At 37.7% G+C, this 21,998-nt stretch overlaps 1 protein-coding gene across 3 annotated transcripts in view; it reads right to left on the bottom strand.

Moving 5' to 3' along the window:
- The window catches only part of Kiaa1958 (KIAA1958 ortholog), a 116,623-nt gene that overhangs the window by 47,302 nt on the left and 47,323 nt on the right, over positions 1-21,998 (bottom strand). For all 3 annotated transcript variants that reach the window (XM_048339282.1, XM_048339266.1, XM_048339275.1), the window contains exon 2: positions 14,484-15,672. In XM_048339282.1, coding sequence (XP_048195239.1) covers positions 14,484-15,648 — 1,165 coding nt within the window. In that variant the 5' untranslated portion in view covers positions 15,649-15,672. The remainder of the gene's footprint in view (positions 1-14,483; positions 15,673-21,998) is intronic.

Below are 21,998 nucleotides of genomic sequence, written 5' to 3'. Positions count from 1 at the left end.
CCACTTTATGCCTGGACTGGCTTGGGCTGCAATCCTCCTGCTTGTACCCACCCCCTCCAGTCTTCGGAGATGACAGGAATGTCTAGCCACTGGCAGCGAGGACACATGTAGATGTAGACTAGATCGTACCAAGTAGGGACTGTGATATGGGTGTCTGAGACTTGTCTTTGGAGGCCTGCTGCCCTTTGCCAGCTCTGCCTACACTCTGAAGGAGAGGCAGTCAGTGCAACCCATCCTGAGGTTTACTGGGGATATGAGTGGGAAAGGAAGAAGAAAAGGCCCAAGGAAAGCAAACTTATTTACACAACTGCAGTAAACACCAACAGCAGATTTCTGCCCTGCACTCTTAAACAGGAATCAAAAGCAAACCAACAGTATAAAGACAAACATGAAGACAAAGAAACTAAACTGAAGAAAAAGACAATTCAAGAACAGAAGATAGCATTTTAAAAATTCTTTTTCAATTGTATCTGCAGAAAAAAATGTTCAGCAATTTAAGAGACTCAAAAGTTTATTTCCGAATATGGCCTAGTGGCAAGAGTGCTTGCATCGTATACATGAAGCCCTGGGTTCGATTCCCTAGCACCATATATATAAAACGGCCAGAAGTGGCGCTGTGGCTCAAGTGGCAGAGTGCTAGCCTTGAGCAAAAAGAAGCCAGGGACAGTGCTCAGGTCCTCAGTCCAAGGCCGAGGACTGGCAAAAAAAAAAAAAAAAAGTTTTTTTCCTAATTCTCCATTCTCTTTAGTTATTTGACAATTCTAACAAAATGGAGAAAGGAGAGAACTGCCAGAAAAAAAAATTGAAGGATGTACAAACATTAGGAAACTGGGTGTGGTAGCACCAATGACAATAATCCCAGCACTCAGGAGGAGGCTGAGGCAGAAGGATGGAAATTTCAAGGTAAGGCCAGGATATGTATTAACACTTTGTCACTAAACACACACACACACATACACACATACACATACACAGCCATTTAAACATTTTCATATAAACCAACGCGCTGCAAAGAACAATAAATTGAATTTTCTAAGTTTGTCTTTCAGAAAGTTAGTAAATGATTATATTTTTAACTCTTAAAGTTAGGACACCATTGTCTATAAAAATAAGCAACAAGGGCTGGGAATATGTTTGAATACATGAAGCCCTGGGTTCGATTCCTCAGCACCCACGTATATAGAAAAACCCAGAAATGGCTCTGTGGCTCAAGTGCTAGCCATGAGCAAAATGAAGCCAGGGACAGTGTTCAGGCCTTGAGTTCAAGCCTCAGGACTGGCAAAGGCAGCATTACAATTTTAACATAGCTAGGCTTGTTATTTGTATTTGAGTACACAGTTTTGAATAAATTATGTGGAATAAGTTGCCTGTAGCGTCTATGCTTTTAATTTCCAGCCAGGGAAGACATGACTTTCATTTATCATAGTGGCTTAATTGTTCATCTAACCAGTTAGTCATCTATCATCCTAGAAACAGCCCTAATAAACATGTTATCTAAAGGCAACCAATTTCATCTTATAGTCAGTCATTCACAGTTTGACTAAAAACTCAGTTCAGCAAGTATCTGAATTTTTTTTTAAATTTTCATTGTCAGGGTGATGTACAGAGGGGTTAGTTACATATGTAAGGCAGTGGGTACATTTCTTGTCAAACTTATTACCTCCTCAGGTTGTCATCATATAATCCAGCTGGTTTTGAATTTCCCATCCTTCTGTTTCAGCCTCCTGGGTACTGAGACTACAGGCCTGAGCCACCATTCATGCCTAGCAGTGAATTAAGGATTTTGATAAGAAGTGCTTGCTCACTCGCGTGCGCTCTCTCTCTCTCTCTCTCTCTCTCTCTCTCTCTCTCTCTCTCTCTCTCTCTCTGTCACTTGACAGTAGGCAATAGGAATCACATTTTGCTTTCTTTGTTGCTTTGGTGCTACCTAAAACAGTGGGGTACTTTGGAGAGGAAATGTTCAGGTGGCAACAGAGATTCCTAGAGGCCTTAACCCTCTGTACTTTAAATCCTTGCAAATATACCTGTCTTCTCCCCAATATTGTCCCCAATATTGTCTTCTCCCCATTATTGGCACAGGTGAGCACTTATTGCCATCTCTCACCTGAATTACTATAATGCCTTATAAAACAGCTTTTATGTCCAGTCTCTATTTCCCCAACTCTGTCAGCATGATGGACAAGGCAAGGAAGTGAGTTTGCCCCTCTGCTTCCTGCACAGGACATGTATGGCACCATATACACAGCCTTCTACAGCTGGCTCCAGTTTCTCTTTATAGCAGCAACTCTCTGGATCCTTTGAAATCTCTCAAACATTCAAATTCCCTAACGTTCTCTGTATATCTTTGCCTAATTGTCTTTGCTCGTGTTGTTCTGTTTACTTGAAATGCTCTTCCATGTGTTCTTGAAGGCTGAGTCCTATCTGCTACATAGAAATATTCCATTGCATTTTATGCACATGAACTTGTTACTTTGCTTTTCTTTCAACAGTGTTACCTCCACAGGCATGGGAATCTGACATTCATCTTTGTATTTTCACCAACATGGCACACACAATGCTTGTCATATAGTTGATCCTGAAAAAAGCCCTTGATAAATTGAAGTGCAAGAGACTTGTCCATTTACTTAGTAGAAAAAAGACTAAGACATGTTATCTCCCTGTGTCTGATATTGTTAAGCCCTTCATCCTTTTAAAAACAATTCTCAGGAAAATAAATTATTTCTTTAAGATTTAATCTAGCAGCTTAAACTCTGGATAAGGGATAGACATGCCTTGAAAATAAAAGGGGGAAGCAGCCAGCAATTTAGGTTCTTCCTGTACCCAGTCAAGCAGAGGTACAGACCAGGGTGCAAAGCAACCCACCCCTCTTAGTTATAAGCAGGACACCAGCTTCCTTCCTGCTGCAATTGTAACCAAATCTAGTTTTTTGGTTTTTGGTGCAGTACAGGGCTTGAATCAGGGCCTGAGCATTGTCCCTGAGCTTTCTTGCTCCGAGTTAACACTCAACCACTTGAGCCACAGCTACATTTCTGGCTTTTTGAATAGTTTATTGAAGATAAAAGTCTCACGGACTTTCCTATCAGGCTTAGCTTCAAACCATAACCTTCAGATCTCACCCTCCTGATTAGCTAGGATTACAGGTGGGAGCAATTAGTGCCCAGCTCTTCTAGCTTCTTTGTGCTTATTTTCCATCAGTAAAATAAAGGAAACAACCAGTAATGTTGATCCTGGAGGTAAAGATGCTTTACAGTTAATACGTGACACTTTGTGGTTTTTAAAAAATTCATTCAGGCAGAAAAGCTTTGAAAGGCATTTCTTTGACAGCATCCATCACAGTCATAAAGAAGGAAACAGTTGAAATTTGTGAAAATGATTCTTAAATCCCTTACCCATAAACAAGATTACTGGGTGACAATAATAGTAAAGTTTGCATTTTTTACAGAAATACCCTCAATATTGATTTGTAACATCACAGCCCAAAATTTAATTTATGCTTCATGATCTGTACTTAAAAGTAATCATATTTTAAAATATACAAAAAAGTGTAGTAAAGTATACTTACCATTAACCAGAGGGCTTTGTTTTGGTTAGCGAATCTCAATATTAATTCTATAGAACAAGTACATTATTATCTTAATTTTTACAAAAAAGAAAGCCAAGCTGCTTGTTAAAATCATCCAGAACAAAAGGAGGAGGAAGAGGGAGTACTTGAACCTAGAAGGCAGTAAGTGTTGTCTGGAGTCACACCAGAATCTAGGTGCAAATTCCCACCTTTCAGATTTAAAAAATTGTAATTATTTGTGCCTTTAAAAAGAAAATGTCCTGGGCTGGGGATATGGCCTAGTGGCAAGAGCGCTTGCCTCATATACTTGAAGCCCTGGGTTCAATTCCCCAGCACCACATATACAGAAAATGGCCACAGGTGGCACTGTGACTCAAGTGGCAGAGTGCTAGCCTTGAGCAAAAAGAAGCCAGGGACAGTGCTCAGGCCCTGAATCCAAGGCCCAGGACTGGCAAAAAAAAAAAAATGTCCTAAGGCACAGTTCATATTTCCTGTGTATTAATTTCTATCGCTCTTTTCCCCTAAAAGCAAACACTATCATGTATTTGGTATGCCTCCTTCCAGTCCATGCTTTGTGTGAGTGATTTTATGTGTAAAGTATGGTAATGTGCACTTAACAAAAGTATCTTGCAACTTTGTTTTCTAGATTTATTCACATTAATTAACTGTATCTAGTCGATTCATTTACACCATTTAAAAATGTACCCCATTTTAAAAAACTCATCTATTGATAGACATTGAGGTTACCTGATTTTTTTTTCCTCTTTGTTATTACAAAGTTGTAAAGTAGACCCTGACACAAATCTTTTTTTTTTTTTTTTTTTTTGGCCAGTCCTGGGCCTTGGACTCAGGGCCTGAGCACTGTCCCTGGCTTCTTCCCGCTCAAGGCTAGCACTCTGCCACTTGAGCCACAGCGCCACTTCTGGCCGTTTTCTGTATATGTGGTGCTGGGGAATCGAACCTAGGGCCTCGTGTATCCGAGGCAGGCACTCTTGCCACTAGGCTATATCCCCAGCCCCCCTGACACAAATCTTTTAACTACCCATGAAAAAGCCTCTCAGGGCAGATGTTTTAAAAAGTGATTTCCTCAGGGAGGAGGTAACAAATAGTACAAGAAATGTATCCAATGCCTAACATATGAAAATGTATCCTCTCTGTACATCAGTTTGACAATAAATTTTTTTTTAAAAAGTAATTTCCTCATACCCCCCCCTTTTTTTTTTTTGCTTTTTTTTTCTTGTATTCCCTTTCCATGGTTTTACCCCTGATATCACCATAACTGATTTTAGTGCCCTGGATATTGTATATACATGTATTGGAACTAGGGAAGGGAAAGGGAATACCAAAATTGAGAGACAAAGGATAAAACGACAAACCAATGCAACAACAATACTTACTAAACCATATGGTGTAAACCAACTGTACAACTCATGGGGGCGGGGAGTGAGAAACGGGGAGGGGGACGGCTGGGGAAAAATGAGGGAGGAGGTAACAAGTTGGACAAGAAATGTACTTACTGCCTTACATATGAAACTGTAACCCCTCTGTACTTCACTTTGACAATAAAGAGGGAAAAAAAAGTGATTTCCTGGGGAAGGAGTAGGATAAGAGAGTAATGGGAGTGGGGGTGGGTTAAGACTGATCATGACATATGTAGGGAAATATAACAATGAAAGCCCTCTTGTACAAATAAGATATGCTAAAAATAAACATTTAAATATTGAATTTCATCTGTGTTAGACCTTGTAAACTGCTACCCAACATAGATATACCACTTTATACTCATACAGGTATATTCTTATTTTTTTCTATACCTTTAACAGTAATATCTTTCTAATATGAGTAAAACTGTATCTCATTGAATTATTGTGAGTACATTTGCCTGGCAAAGCCTAATCACATACACTTGCTGCATTATAACCTTGGAAAGCAACTTTTTGGCTTTTCCTCCAGGGAAGTCAAATACACAGAGCAAGGAATGCTCTCACATAGGAAGAGTGTCCAGTTACTGGGTGCAGGGATAAAATGACAATGTGACTTCCAAAATGGGTACTGTGTTCCTTAGACAACTGCTTTTTAAGCTTTAATGCACATATACAAGTTACCTAGAGATCTTGGTAGATGCAGACTCTGGTTTTGCTAAGTCTGCACTGGGGTGAGGCCTGAGATACATTTCTTGTAAGAGCCTAAGTAATACTGATGACATTGTTTCATGGGCAATATTTTAGGAGACAAATAGACATAAAGGTTTAAAATCAGAATGTACTTCACTACTCTGTACTCTTGGTACAGAGTATCCAAAACAATCTAGCAATGATAATGAAAATTTAATACAAGTGAGGATTATCCATGTATTGAATATTTATTGTATGTTAGGTTCTTTATTATCTCCCTTATATTTTTGCATTTGGTCCTTATACTAATCCTTGGAGACAGATATCACCATTAATCCACAAAAAGAGAAACAGTCTCAGGTTGCAAGGGCCACCAGGAGATTGGAGTGGGCATTCAGTTATCCAATTCTATGTTGTAGAATCTGTTCTGCTGGGCCAGAATGCCTAGAGCTGCCTTCCACACAATCCTCAGATGAGCACTATTTACAACAAGGAGGAAAATGATGGCAAGAGAGTCTGCCTTTTAACTTATCTTCTTTTATCTTTCAAAATTTATGTCTCAGGTCTTCCTGCAGAGAAGTAAAGTATAGGAAGAAGTATGGTCAAGAAGATGACTGTTAGTCTTGTATCATCTTGGAATAAGAGACATATGTGGTTTTTTTTTTTTTGTTTTATTTTGCCAGTCCTGGGGCTTGTACTCATGGCCTGAGCACTGTCCCTGGCTTCTTTTTGCTCAAGGTTAGCACTCTACCTTTTGAGCCACAGCGCCACTTCCAGCTTTTTCAGTTTATGTGGTGCAGAGGAATTGGAGCCAGGGCTTCATGCACGCTAGGCAAGCACTCTACAGCTAACACATTCCCAACCCTAAGACATATGTGTGTGTATATATATATATATTTTTTTTTTACAAAATAGGAAATACACTAAATAGTATTACAGATATATGTATGTGTATGTGCACGAATATATACACAGGAATATATATGTACTTTTACATATTTCCATCCCTTATATTAGAATATTGTTCCAGCATACTGTCTTTAAATAACAAACAGGAAAACTTGCTATTTACCTACACACAAAAATACCTAAAAACTCAAACCAAAACAAAGAGCATAAATAATAAATAATAGCAGAGATCTCTGGTGTGTTGCACCTTTCAAGTACAGAACTTAGAATGTTCTTGGAGGAACACCTGCATCCTTCCTGATCCCATCTCAGTTCCTTTGCATGCCTAACACTAATTACAATACTGTTCGTTTCCAGAGTAAGCACCATGCTGAGACAAGAATATATTAGGAGAACCAAAAGGCCAAGGTGATAAACAGCAAGAGAAGTAGATGTCTAAACCATAGACAAATGCAACTGGATGTTCAAACCATAGATAAATGCTTGCTTGAACATCTGTCCTTGAATTATAAGGCAATTTATTCCCTTTGGCTTTTAATTTGGGAGATCCTTTTCCTGACAAAAGATGCCATTATTTATTGTGTCAAAATGAACCAAATAACTGGAAGTAATAATCAAATTTTTAAAGCTCATTGAACTCAATTTTATATTAGTTATTTTTCAAAAAGTATATTAAGTGATTGAAACCATACTCCTCCTTGAGTTCAGTTTTGCAGAAAATATAATCACACAGTAAAAATTATAAGAAAAAAAGAGATAAGTAAAAACAATAAATAAAAAAACTAGACATAGACTCAATAATAAAATGTGGTATATAATTCAGTGGAGAACAGGAATTATTCAATAAATAATGTTGGACTCTGCAAAAATAATGACACTAGGTTTCACCTCAAAACACACTACACTGTAGAGTTAAAAAACAAAGAAGAAAAGAAAACCATAAAAGAACTGGAAGAAAATATAACTATATATATATTTTAGTATCTTTTGAGATGGCAAAGATCTAACCTAGAGCCTTACATATTTAAGCAAGTACTCTACCACTGAGCCACAACCTTAATCTTTAGGTAACTATTTATGTTATTTTAAGGTAGAGAAACAACCCTAAACAAAATAGCAAAAGCAGGAGTGATGATAACTACAAAGACACTGTGAGAAATTTAAGAAAATCCATACCCCTCAAAATATTGTCAATAAATTTAAAAAGCTAATAATGTATTCCTAATACATAGTATACCCTGAGTTAGTATTTCTAATATACTCATACATCACAGATAAATATTTCATTGATAGATTATACATCATAGTGTCTCATAGGATTACAACAGAGCTGAAAAACTGTTATCTATTGATGTCAGAGCCACAATGTTGTAGTGTGATGCACTATTCAAGTGTCTATAGTAGGGCTGGGAATATGGCCTAGTGGCAAGAGTCCTTGCCTCATATACACAAAACCCTGGGTTCGATTCCTCAGCACCACATATATATAGAAAAAACCGGAAGTGGCGCTGTGGCTCAAGTGGCAGAATGCTAGCCTTGAGCAAAAAGAAGCCAGGGACAGTGCTCAGGCCCTGAGTTCAAGCCCCAGGACTGGCAACAACAACAACAACAACAAAAAACAATCAAGTGTCCACAGTAATTTTAGTATAAAAAACCCAACTGTCCTGCTAGATATACAGTAGAGAACACAATTATCTTCAGTACCGAATGCTTGAAAATAAATGATTCGTAGTAGTTTATCTATTTACTACATTATGCTACTTTTTAATCACTTAATTTTGAAGTGCATTTCTACTTATTGAAAAGAACAGGTAACTATAATATCCCCGGGAAGGCCCTCCTTCTGTTTTACAACAGAAGGTGTTGCAAAAACAGCTGTTTTGGCAGTTCAATGTGTGAGACAGCCTATGAAGACCTTGCAATGGGAAAAAGGGTAAAGGTGGGAAGTGGTCATACTGATGAACCTGTGAAGGCCTAAATGGTATTTGTCTTCTGTTTTAATCACAGTATTTTAAGAGGTAAAAAAGTAAATTAAGTAGATACAACTGTGATATAACAATCATTTCCATAACATGGAGTTCATTTCACTTAGCATCATCTTATGTGTACATAAGGGTATAGCTATTGGGCTCTTGTGATTCTCTGCTGTGACTTGCTTAAAGCTGTACTAATTATTCCCAATAAGGGAGACCATAGAGTCCATGTTTCTTTGGGTCTGGCTCACTTCACTTAGTCAACATCCCATGTGTATCTGTAGCTTCTATTATTGATGATGTTATTGTATCACCTTCCTGTGGTTGTACCTACACTATCTCTGTAATCTTATCTGAGTATATTGGAAACCATGTATACTGGTATTAGAACTAGGAAATTGAAAGGGAATACCAAAATTGAGAGACACAGGGTAAAAAAAGACAAACAACTACAAAAGCAATACTTGCAAAACTGTTTGGTGTAAGTGAACTGAACACCTCATGGGGGGAAAGGGAAAGGGGGAGGAGGGAGGGGAGTATGAGGGACGAGGTAACAAACAGTACAAGAAGTGTATCCAATGCCTAATGTATGAAACTGTAACCTCTCTGTACATCAGTTTGATAATAAAAATTTGAAAAATAAATAAAGAATTAATTAAACAGAAAAAGCCTATAAAGAACAAAGAAATGTGTAAGAAGATATCTTTATATAGCTGTACAACATACTTAAACTGTTATAATAGTCAGAAGGTTTGAAAAGTTTAAAAGTCTGCAAAGTGAAAGTGTTACAAGCTAAGGTAATTTTTTTATTGCAAAAGGATTTAAAAAAATTTAGTGTAGTATATAGAGGTTATAACCTAGAAGAGAATACAACAATGTCTGAAGCCTTCACCATCACTTACCATCAATGCCAGGGTAACTTCCGGTCCTGGGAGTTCCATTCATGGTAAGTGTCCTATACGGATGTGCTATCTTTCATCTATTATACTATATTTTTTAGCTAAGTTTAGACATGCAAACATGTACTGTATAGACAACTATCTACAGTATTCATCACAATAACATATTACACAGATTTGTAGCCTAGGAACCTTAGACTGCATCTTACAGTTTATATAAATATACTCTGATATTTGTACGATGACAAAATTGCCTAATAGCACTTTTCATTTTATTTATTTATTTTTTGTGATGGTCTTGGGGCTTGAACTCAGGCCTGGGGCACTGTCCCTGAGCTTTTTTTTGCTCAAGGCTAACACTCTATCACTTGAGCCACAACTCTTCATCCAGTTTTTTAGCAGTTAAAGATAAAAGTATCACAGACTTTCCTGATCAGGCTAGCTTTGAACCATGATCCTCAGATCTCAGCCTCCTGAGTAACTAGGATTACAAGGCATGAGCCACCAACACCCAGCTTAATGTATTTCTTCGAAGGTATCCCCAGAGCTAATTGCATATAAATGACACTTAAATTGATCAGAAAAAGATAAAACTGTATTTTCAAAAGAAAAACTGAATTTATTAAAAGTCTAAAAAGCTACAGAAATGGAGAGACAAAGGGTGGAAAAATGCAGCAGTGGAACTCACTAGACACTAGGTTGAGAATGATCTATACAACTTGTTGGTAAGGATGGGAGGGAAGAACTGAGAGAGCTAGAGAAGGGATGACATTGTCCACAAAGAAATGTACTCTTTATCTGGCTTACATAACTGTAACTCCTCTCTCTCTCTCTCTCTCTCTCTATATATATATATATATATATCATCTTCATAATAACAACTAAAAAAAACTTTAAAAAATCTAAAAAACAAAAACTGATCATTTGCTATGATAAAACTTCTGAGAAGTACTGATTAATAATGAGTCATTATACAAAATTCTAAGATATATGTCAGTGTATTTAAGAAATATACATATACACATAAAATGCAACCCATAATGCAACAGGGATTTAAATTTCATTATGACAAATGCCCTAAATTTGTATAAAAACCTCAAAGTTAATGGAATCTGAGCTATGGTTAGATAATCAATAACTCTTCTACTATGTGTCCACTTATTTTTTGTTAAAATTTGTAGTGACCAGTATGGTAGGCGTGACATGAAAATTAATAACTTTATTTGCACCTTGATTAACATTTTATGAATTCAGTTCTGAACAGGAATAAGGATGAATTTTCTGCTAGCGGGACAGAATTTAAGTAACATCAGTACAACTCAATAAAATGAAATAATAGCTATTTGTTTCTTGCTGAGTCAGTAGTCAATTTATCAAGTTGTTTTAAAAAGATTATTCTAACATTAAGCAATATTTCTGCAATGATCCGATAAAGACTCAAGCTTCTATAGTATCCATATTGTTAGTTCTTTCAGACCTTCCTATTTAGTTTAGGCCCAAATGTGCTTTACATATTAACTTCCTAAGACCCATTTATACAGTCATTTACTTATACTGGCACCTGGTAGATAATGTTTTTTTAAAATATTTGTTTAAATGAAGATTATCTACTGTAAATAAGTATATAAAAACAAAAAAACTTTAGAATACAGAACTCTAGCTTAGACTCGAGAAACCAAAGATAAATTATGGAAGTGGCACTGTGGCTCAAAGTGCCACCCTTGAACAAAAGAGCTCTGGGACAATGCCCAAGCCCTCAGTTCAAGCCCTATGACTAACAAAAAAAAAAAAGTGTCAACCACAAAGATAAATTATATGTTAAGTATATGAAGTATATGACATACATTGTTATACACAGACATACAAACTTTTATTAAAAATGAAAGTCAGAATTTTGTCTCATAGACAGTTCCAGTTGAAACAGCATCTCTCTCTCTCTTTTTTTTGTTGGTTACGGGGCTTGAACTCTGGGCCTGGGTGCTATCCCTGGGCTCTGAAACAGTATTTCTCTACAGCTAATAATATGTTGGCAATATGATATATTTCCATAAAACAATGGATTATATAGAGAGGACTGCTGCTTAGGAAACTTTCATACCACTACTCTTCATTTGGCTCTGATGGGCTTACCTCCAAGCCAAACCAACTCTTGTGAGAGAGTAAAGTCTAATCACAGTTTATGAATGCATATATTATGTGCTTTCTTTGACTGTGTCTACTTTTTACAGCTATTATAAGAAATACACTATCCATAAGGGAAGAAAATAATATAAAAGAATGCAATGTAAAAAGGATAAAAATTCTGGTGCATAATATTTTGCATCACACTTTGCAGGGTTCAGTTAGTGTGAGACACAATTAATGTCACTTACTAAATTGCTTGAGTGTTCTAGACCACTTTATAAAATACTTGGTGAATTATATCCTTAAAGATAAACTAAGAATGCAGAAAATTCTTCTAGACTAAGTCTCCTACTTATGAAAATAAAAATGAAAAAGAAGGAGAGGGACATGTAAGTAAACCAAGTATTTAAGTAAAAAGTTATCATTTATATCATCTGTATGTGTGTATGCACACACACATATAATTAGATTACTGAGCAAAGACATTCACTAATCTAATGTAACGTGTATCTAGGGGTATGAAGAGTAGCTAAAGACTACATCGTTATTCAATGATTAAACTGAAAGTTATTTCAAGAAAGAAAGAAAAAAACAACCCACAAAAGGGGGAAAAGTATTTGCAAGTCATACATCTGGTTAGGGACTTAATATATCCATAATATACAAAGAGATTTTACAACTCACCTATAAAAAGAGAGGATTAAGGATTTATACAGACATTTCTCAAAAAATATACAAATGACCAACAAGCATGAAAAAATGCTCAATATGATTAATAAGATAATGCAAGTCAAAACTGTAACGAACTACTACCTTCAACATACAATAGTACAGATAGGTTTCTAAAAACAGAAAAAATGACTTGGTGGCAACATGGAGACAATGGGATCCTTATGCTTTGGAAAACTACTGGAAGCTCTCAAAAAGTTAAACACTGAGTTACTAGCATAGGGCCCAGCAATTCCACTCATAGTTAGTTGCCCAAAGAAGACAAATATAGATATCCACATCAGAACTTGCATATAAATATTCATAGTACTATTCTAATAGACAAAAGAAGGAAACAATCCAATACCCATAAGCTGATGAAAACAAATATAGGGTATATTCATACAACAAAATTTTATTTGGCAATAGAATTAAATATTAATTTCAAAACATTATGCTAAATGTGGGTGACTGTCAGAAATGGTTATATTATATATGACTCACTTATATGAAATACACAGAATAAGTAGATCCACAAAGACAGAAAGTAAATCAATAGTTGCCAGGGACTAGGGAGAAGGGAAAATAAACTACTAATAAGTATAAGGTTTCTTTTAGGGAGAATAAAAATGTGAAATCAGAAATGGTAAAAACACTGAATTGTGCATGTTATATGGTACATGAATGATCACAATAAAGCAGTTAGTTTAGGGGCTGGGAATATGGCCTGGTGGTAGAGTGCTTGCTTCACATACATGAAGCCCTGGGTTTGATTCCTCAGCACCACATAAACAGAAAAAACCAGAAGTGGCTCTGTGGCTCAAGAGGTAGAGTGCTAGCCTTGAGCAAAAAGAAGCCAGGGACAGTTCTCAGGACCTGAGTCCAAGCTCCAGGACTGACCAAACAAAAAAAGCTGTTAGATTAAAAAGAAAAGTAAATGAATTGAAAAGCATGATTTTCTTCCTCTTTTTTTCTTGTATCAGTACAGTACTAGGACTTGAACTCAGGGCCTTGGCACTATGCCTTAGCTTTGTTGCTTAAGGCTAATGCTATACCATTTGAGCCACAGCTCCATTTCTGGTGTTTTGGTGGGCTGGCTTTGAATCTTAATCCTCAGATCTCAGCTTCCTGAGTAATTAGGATCATAGACGTGAGTCCCTGGCACCTGGCAACATTATTTTTAAATAGCAAGTAAATGACTGAATATATTTCAGTATATATTTTATCAATAATAACATGACTGTGCTAGTAAAAGCATAAATGGACAATTCCCTTCAAGGACCTTAAAATTGACACTGAAATTGGAAAAGTATGTTTATAAAAGCAACTTAATTCTAAGAAGCTTCAGGCCCTTAGGAGGCTTTTCCCCAAAATACATATCTTTTGTGAGAAGGACCAAAACGTGCAACAGAGATCTGCTTTCTAAATTTTCTTCACGTTTCTTCATCCTTGTACATGGTTCTACTTGTGGCCTATTAAATTTGAAGCATACACCCAAAAATGCATGGGAACTTAAACCTCCTTTATGTAACAATACTCAAAATTAAACAGACATTGAACATTTCAAAGAAAGACATTAGAATGTTAGAATTATAGATAGAAGGACTTTGATTAATGATTCTACTCTCCTCTCAATCCACTCCAAATATGTCAAAGGCTGACATATTCCTGAAATCTAAGTTACTCTATTCTTTTAAATTATAGGAGAAACAAATCAAAGCACTTCTTTTAGATATATCTGCTGCTTTAAAAAGTTGTTTTTTTTTAGCTACCACACCAACTAAGATGAATAGCAATCTGAAATTGGTTCAGAAAAATAATTGGTGTTAATTAGCTCTACTGTCATCAAAATGCCTTCCCCAACAACATTGGGCATCAAGTAACAGTGAAAACCTTAACACTGGTAGGAGAACATTAATTTTTTTTCCCCAAAATAACTTTACTATGAAGAAATCCAGCTTCAGGAGCTGTCAGTGCTAAACCTAGTGTTGCACTATCAAACTCACAAACTTACAGCTAAATGGCCTTAATTCATTCAGACTGTTTCTTTCATAGTAGCACCTGATATATATATTTCAACGAAAATAAAAGGGGTTGCATCTTAGCAAACCAAAATAATAGTTTTAGAAATGCTGATGGCGCAAAATTCTGTGAGGTACATGGATGAGGGACTTATTGACGCCTTGTGTCATACCTGGTATACACTGTGCTGTAGCCTCAGTGGTTATAGTTGGAGCAACTGGGGGCTGCTGCTGACTGGAGCTCACTTCCAGCTCTGTGTTAACAGGAGAAAGGGCTACCTCACAGGATGAGACCTGGCTGGGCAGATGAGGCAGGAACTCCTCAGAAGCAACTTGCTCCTCCTGTCCAGGCAGCTGCAGAGCAGACAAAGGGATACTGATCTGTTTGTTAGGATGAGATGTGCTCACAGGCATCTGCATGGCCATCTGCTGGTTGGTGCCATAGGTACCAGGGTGTCCTCTGTTTGGCGAAGCCAGAGATACCCTAGCTGTCTTTGGGATGAGTGGTCTGGAGATCACAGAGGGGGATGCTGACATAACATGTGGGTCTATCTCTGAGCTGATGGCAGATGTTACATGGGGAATCAGCTTGGCAGACCCTACACAGGAAGGACCGGCATGGGTCTGAGGCTTGGGTTTTGCCATGTGGGTCAAGGAAAGGGCTGGCCCGTCTGCCCCTCCAGTCAGCTCTGCATTTGCCACAATGTAGTAATCTTCTGGAATCTCTTGTTTGATTTTCTTGATGATGACATCATTACTGCATTCATCAACCAACTGTGTCTGGGTACTTGAATGGAGGGAAGACGGAACTATGGGCCTTTTCCGAGAAATGCTTTGAGGCCTTTGGATTTGGGGTTCAAAGTCACTATCTTCATCTGTAACGGAAGACTCACAAACCATATCAAACAGGGTGTTTTCATCTTCATACTCTTCCACAGCTTCATCCACCTCAGAGGGCTCACTGCAATAGGAGAAGTCACAAGAGTCTCTGGTCCGGTTACAGTCTAGCTTTGCTTTCACAGGCCTCCCAGGATACCTTTCAACAGGGCTAGTCTGTGTCTCAGAAGGCACCCCAATTAGACTGGGGCTATCAGAGTTAAAACTTCGGTTGTCTTGGAAACAGACCCTCTCTTGGGATCCAGCTCTGCAAGTAGCTGTCAGTGGCCAGTGGTACGCATGACCAGCACTGCAGCCCCACATTGCAGTCAGGTTCCCATGGGAACCTTCAGAAAGCAAATGTTTCAGGTTTGGAATGAGGCTGCAAATGGTCCCATGGCTGTGGGCCCAACTGACCAATTTGGACAGGTTTTCAGATGAGGTATGAAGACAATCCTCCATGTTACAGGATCAGCAGCGTCTTTCCTAAAGGAAAATAATCAAAATAAGAATCCATTATTACACAAGACATTCCTATATCACAATTAATTTCTTCCAACCATGATCATTTAGTTTAAAAAAGAAAAGTGTACTTCAAAATTGTACCTAGTTAATATCCCTGGATATGGACAGAAGCTGAAAAAGAATGCAAGTGTTCAGCCAAGTTGCTGGTGGCTCATACCTACTATATTTTAAGAAGCTCAAAACATATAAACCAATCTTTCTCTCTTACCTACATTTTTACTTTACCCAAAGCTGAACAACAAGGAATATAAATTAAATCTCTAAATTGTTAGACCATGGAAATAATATAAGATCACATTATTTTAGACTTAAGAGATAGTGACTTATCTAGGCCACAGAACCCGGTTAACAACTCCATTTACCATGCTGCTTCACATCTCCTGGTTGCTCATGTGTTACAGGTTGAACAACTCAAGTCCAAAATTTGAAATCTCTGAAATCTGAAACTCTGAGTACAAACACAATGTTCACAAAGTGAGCAACCAGAATGCATGAAGAAACACAGTAAATGGAGAAAATTCTGACTGGTTTTACCAGTTGGGAACTGGGCTCTGTGGCCTAGATAAGTCCCTATCTCTAAATGTTATGATCTTAATTATCTTCAAGCTCTAACAATTTAGGGATTTATTTCATTTATATTCCTTGTTATTCAACTTTAGCTAAAGTAGAAATATAGATAAGAGAGAAAGATTGGTTTATGTGTTTTGAACTGCTTAAAGCATAGCAAGTGTGAGCCACTGGAGCTTGGTTAAACTCCTCAACCTTCTTAATAACTAATTATTCATGTTATGTGTGCTTGTGTGCATGCCAGTATTGGGGCTTGAAGTCAAGGCCTGGATGCTGTGCCTCTAACACTTGAGCCACAGCTCCACTTCTGGCTTGCTTGGTGTTTGGTGGTTAATTAAACCTAAGAATCTTATAGACTTTACTGCCCAGACTGGCTTCAAACTGAGATTCTCAGCCTCTTGAGTAATTCTGATTATAGGCCTGAGCCAGTAATGCCCAACTTTCATGATCCCAACTTTTACAGTTAACACTAGGTACAGAGGGTTTTTTGAAAATTTTTGGAGGCAAGGTCTTAGAATGTAGCCCAGGTCAGCCTTGAAACTCACAATCCTCTTGCCTCAGCCTTCTGTGCTGAGATTACAGGCATTTATAACCAGGCCCAGCTTCTGAGTACATTTTTTTTGTTTGTTTTGTTTAGTTCCTAGTCCTGGGACTTGAACTCAGGACCTGGACACTGTCCCTGATCTTCTTTTGCTCAAGGACAGCACTCTACCACTTGAGTTACAGTGCCACTTCAGCCCTTTCTGTTTAAGTGGTACTGAGGAATTGAACCCGGACTTCATGCATGCTAGATAAGCACTCTACCACTAAGCCACATTCCCAGCTGCACATTTTTATTATATATGATCAGAAAAGGATGAAAATTATGACATTCCAGTTTTTCAAACTGTTCCAACAGCAATACTACTTTTTCACACTTATAAGTGATGTTTTCATCAGTCGGATGACTGACATGATTTACTGTTCACAACCCACTCAAAGAGGTAAACAGAAAACCTAAATATGTATGAATATTTTTAACTGACTTTAAATTCATATTTTTGTTGTTGTTGTTGCTGTTGTTGTTGTTTTTTTGCCAGTCCTGGGGCTTGGACTCAGGGCCTGAGCACTGTCCCTGGCTTCTTTTTGCTCAAGGCTAGCACTCTGCCACTTGAGCCACAGCGCCACTTCTGGCCGTTTACTGTATATGTGGTGCTGGGGAATTGAACCCAGGGCTTCATGTATACGAGGTAAGCACTCTTTGCCACTAGGCCATATCCCCAGCCCCTAAATTTATATGTTTTAATTCTCCTGATAAAATTTCCAAGACTTAAGGTAGCAACAGTATCTTTAAAACAAAGCATCCATATTGGATGCTGAAAATACAGCTCAACCTGGTAAATAAGCTAAAGGCAGGCTGATTTCAGATTCCAGGAAACAAGATGAAATACATGTGACCCTCCATACTCTACTGGAATTATTCTAGCTAAGGTCACCAACAATTTCAAGATTTCAACAATGTCAAGAAATTCAATCAATAGTCCTCAACCCTCTTCTCTTGACTCCTCAGCAGCTCTCAAATGTTCTCTGCCCATGGTACCCCCGGTATCATCTGTGAGCTTCATTTGCTGAGGCTCAGCACTTCTTTTTGACCTTTAAAACTAGAGTTTATTAATGTGTTTTCTTCTCACATTACAGTCTCACAAGATAACAATCTTCTCCACCCCCCGTGGGTCTGGTTACCAGATACATACCCTGACAATTAATAACCATGGTAACATCCTAATAAATTATGCTGCCATCTTCTCAGCTGCTGAGGCACAAATCCTAGAAGTCATCCTCAACTCCCAACAGGTCCTTTCAACTCTGTGCAGAACTTGCTGCAAGGCTCGTTTTATTCCAAGAACTCAGTCCAACTGAGTTTTTCAAAATTAAGTTTTACAAAATTTAAGTTTCCGGGTTTTAGTATTCAGCTCCTTCTAAAGCTTATAGAAAAAGATGAAACATTCAGATAGTGATGAATTTTCTTTCATCACTAAAGATAAGCCTTACATTAGCATATTATTTTGCAATATTGTGGTTTGAACTCAGGGCCTTGCACTTGCTAGGCATGTGATCTACCACGGAGCTATACACCAGTCTTTCCTTGCTTATTTTTCAGATAAAATTGAACATTTTTGCTCAGGGCTGGCCTCAGTCCACAATCCTAATTGGTAGCCTCTTCCATTGCTCAGATGACTGGCACGTGCTCTACTTCCCGATTTGTTGTGATAAACAGAGTCTAACATTTTGGCTGGGCTGACCATATCTTCCAATCTCTGCCTCCAGAGAAGCTGAAATTACAGCAAGAATCACATGAATCATCATGCTCAGCCCTAAATTAACATTTCAAATTCATTCAGTTCATATTATATAACATTTTTGGTACAAAATGTTACATAAGCTAAATTCCTTCATTTTCACTCAGTCTCAGGAAGGAAGGACAGGTCTGTTTCATTACTGTGAAATATTTTCTCATGGGAATGAGATTTCAAGCTACTGTGTGATTCATTTTAACAGCCACTCTATTCTGATTCTCATTTTTAGAAATGGAGATGGCAAGTATTGAAAATGATATGATTTTTTTTTCAGTAGGGATGGTGTGTCAGTGACATTGTTGGCAATGTGGATAATGTACTTTTATTCATAAAATGAAATATTTTAGAAACCCTGGAATAGGCTCAGAGGCATTAAGATAACTTGAATTTCAAGACATTGGTAATAAGACTACTAGATTTTATCTAATGATTTATTTTATACTCTTGTTTATAACTCAGACTTATTTTATAATTAATTCCTTACCACCGAAATTTGTGTAGCTAAATATGCTTCTATTTTCGAGAAGGGAAATCTCTCCTTATCTTTATGGCTTTTAATTCCTAACTATTGTGTCAAAGCATCCAGTATGCCATTATCTTTGTGTGTGTGAGGAGTGTATGTGTGTGGAGGAAGGGGTTTACTGGGGCTTGAATTCAGTGGTTCATTCTGTCTTTTATCTTCAGAATTAAGTTCATCCATGGCTTCAGCACTTCTCCTTTCTAATGGTACCATTTCACTAGATGATGATTTTATCCATCTCTGTAAATCTAGTAAGCAGTGTATATAACCTACCTAAAAAAATACTGCAATGAGCCAGGCACTGGTGGCTTACCCCTGTAATCCTCTCTCCAAACTGTGACACACCACCACCTCTTGGGTGATGTTCCTGACTCTGTGTCTCACCAGGCTCTGGGCTCCTCTTACTACATCCCACCAGAAAGGAGGATGTGCTGCACAGTCCAAGCCCCATGCTCACTTTAAGAGCTGTAGCCCAGTACTTTACATGGAGAGTAAAAAGGAAAACTATTCTTGTTTTTAAACTGGTCAAAATAATTGTATTTATGCTCATGATTTCCTGCTAGTTAACTGTTATAACCTATTTCAGCATCAGTAGTCAATGAAGATGTGGGAGAAAAACACCTTTTTTTTGCCAGTCCTGGGGCTTGGACTCAGGGCCTGGGCACTATCCCTAGCTTCTTTTTTGCTCAAGGTTAGCACTCTGCCACTTGAGCCACAGCACCAGTTCTGGCTGTTTTCTGTATATGTGGTGCTGGGGAATTGAACCCAGGGCTTCATGTATACGAGGTAAGCACTCTTGCGACTAGGCCATATTCCCAGCCCGAAAACACCAATTTTATAAAAACATCAATTAAAAAAAAATCTACAGTGAAAAGTGACTGCTCCTTGAAGGGCAATGCCGACTTAGTTCCCACAGGTCCACAGTATATGCCTCTATTTATATTAAATACATTAGGCCTGTGAACACTAAAGATGGATTACTTTCAACACATTGTAAGCTGACTCGGCATTAGAAATAAGAGAACTGAAATTGTGACAAGTCAAAGATCCTCAATCCTCTGCCAGTTTGAACTTTGAGACTTTACAGTATGATGACTTTAAAAAGCGTAGTCCATGGGCTGGGGATATAGCCTAGTGGCAAGAGTGCCTGCCTCGGATACATGAGGCCCTAGGTTCGATTCCCCAGCACCACATATACAGAAAACGGCCAGAAGTGGCGCTGTGGCTCAAGTGGCAGAGTGCTAGCCTTGAGCGGGAAGAAGCCAGGGACAGTGCTCAGGCCCTGAGTCCAAGGCCCAGGACTGGCCAAAAAAAAAAAAAAAAAAAAAAAAGCGTAGTCCAGAGATTTCTATGAGGAACGTTTACTTATTAACCTGTGCCCCGAACAAGTGGGTAAGCTAAATTCTCTAACAAGTTATTGAGCAAATACTCATTACTTCTACAAATAGATCCTCACTACCCAAATGCTTATTAATGATGACCTAAGACTATAGAAAGAAGCAAAAGCTGTCATATGAAAAATGATTCATCAATAATCTTACCAGTTACTGCTGAAATTTACCCCCTAAAAACTAGTATACTTCTTTTTGGGGCTGGGGATATAGCCTAGTGGCAAGAGTGCCTGCCTCGGATACACGAGGCCCTAGGTTCGATTCCCCAGCACCACATATACAGAAAACGACCAGAAGCGGTGCTGTGGCTCAAGTGGCAGAGTGCTAGCCTTGAGCGGGAAGAAGCCAGGGACAGTGCTCAGGCCCTGAGTGCAAGGCCCAGGACTGGCCAAAAAAAAAAAAAAAAAAACTAGTATACTTCTTTTTGTAACCTATTTATGTCATTCTGGATACTACAAACATCAGAGTACATAAAAGCAAGAAATTATAAACTAAATTTACAAACTTGGCCAGATACAAGCTTTGGACAAATTGTTGAAAAATACTAGAAAACTGCTTTTATCACATGCATAGCCATTTTAACAAAGGAATGTCTGGCAGAGTTAGGCCAGACAGCAATTAGACCAGAGAGCAATTGTGGAGAATTCTCAGGATGATATAAAAGGTACTTCAAAAGAGAATGGATTCTCTATGGACTGAGGGGCTCTTGGGAGAACTGAAGAAGCCAAAGAATATTTCTGCAAGAGTACCTCTCTCTTCTTGAGCTAGCTGAATGAAATATAACTGATGATGCAATCATAAGATTTTGTTAGAAAACTATTTCTCCCAAGTGAATACTTGAATCACTTCCCATTTATTCTGAGGATTAGAGAAACTTTGATTATACAAATTCTGTTAAATATAATTTTTTAAACTTTTCAGATATCCCATAGTTTTGTTAAGTGTAAAATGAAAAAACTTCTCATAATTTTCTATTCATTTTTCCAAGTTAAGCCTGAGTAATCAACATTAAAAAGAACAAAATTTTTATTCATGTTATAACATGCATCAGAAACTTAAAGATATTGTGCTAAAATGTGCCAGATACAAAAGGAAAAAATACCATACAATTCTCCTTTCATGAGATACCTGGAATAGTCAAACTCAAAGAGACAAAAAGTGAAATGTCTAGGGATGGAGGAGTCAGGAAGAGTACAGTCTATTTTCAATTTAGGGAACAATGAAAAGTTCTTAAGTTCTATAGATGTGAAGGAGGTTATACAACAATGTCAATGTACTTAGTGCTACTAAAATACTTGCTTAAAAGTGTTAAAATAGTAACTTCAGTGTTGTATACATTTTATCATAATTGAATAAAACACTAAAGCAGAAGACACAATTTTCCTAACTTAAAAAAAAAAGCCTATACAGTAAAGCATGAATTAACTAGCCTAAGTTTAATAGCATGAGTTTAATAGCAGGCTAGAGTTGTTC

This window comes from Perognathus longimembris, chromosome 1 (assembly GCF_023159225.1).
Source record: "Perognathus longimembris pacificus isolate PPM17 chromosome 1, ASM2315922v1, whole genome shotgun sequence".
Classification (NCBI taxonomy): domain Eukaryota; kingdom Metazoa; phylum Chordata; class Mammalia; order Rodentia; family Heteromyidae; genus Perognathus; species Perognathus longimembris.
Note: the sequence above shows the minus strand (reverse complement) of the source record. Positions and strands in the feature narration are given on the sequence as shown.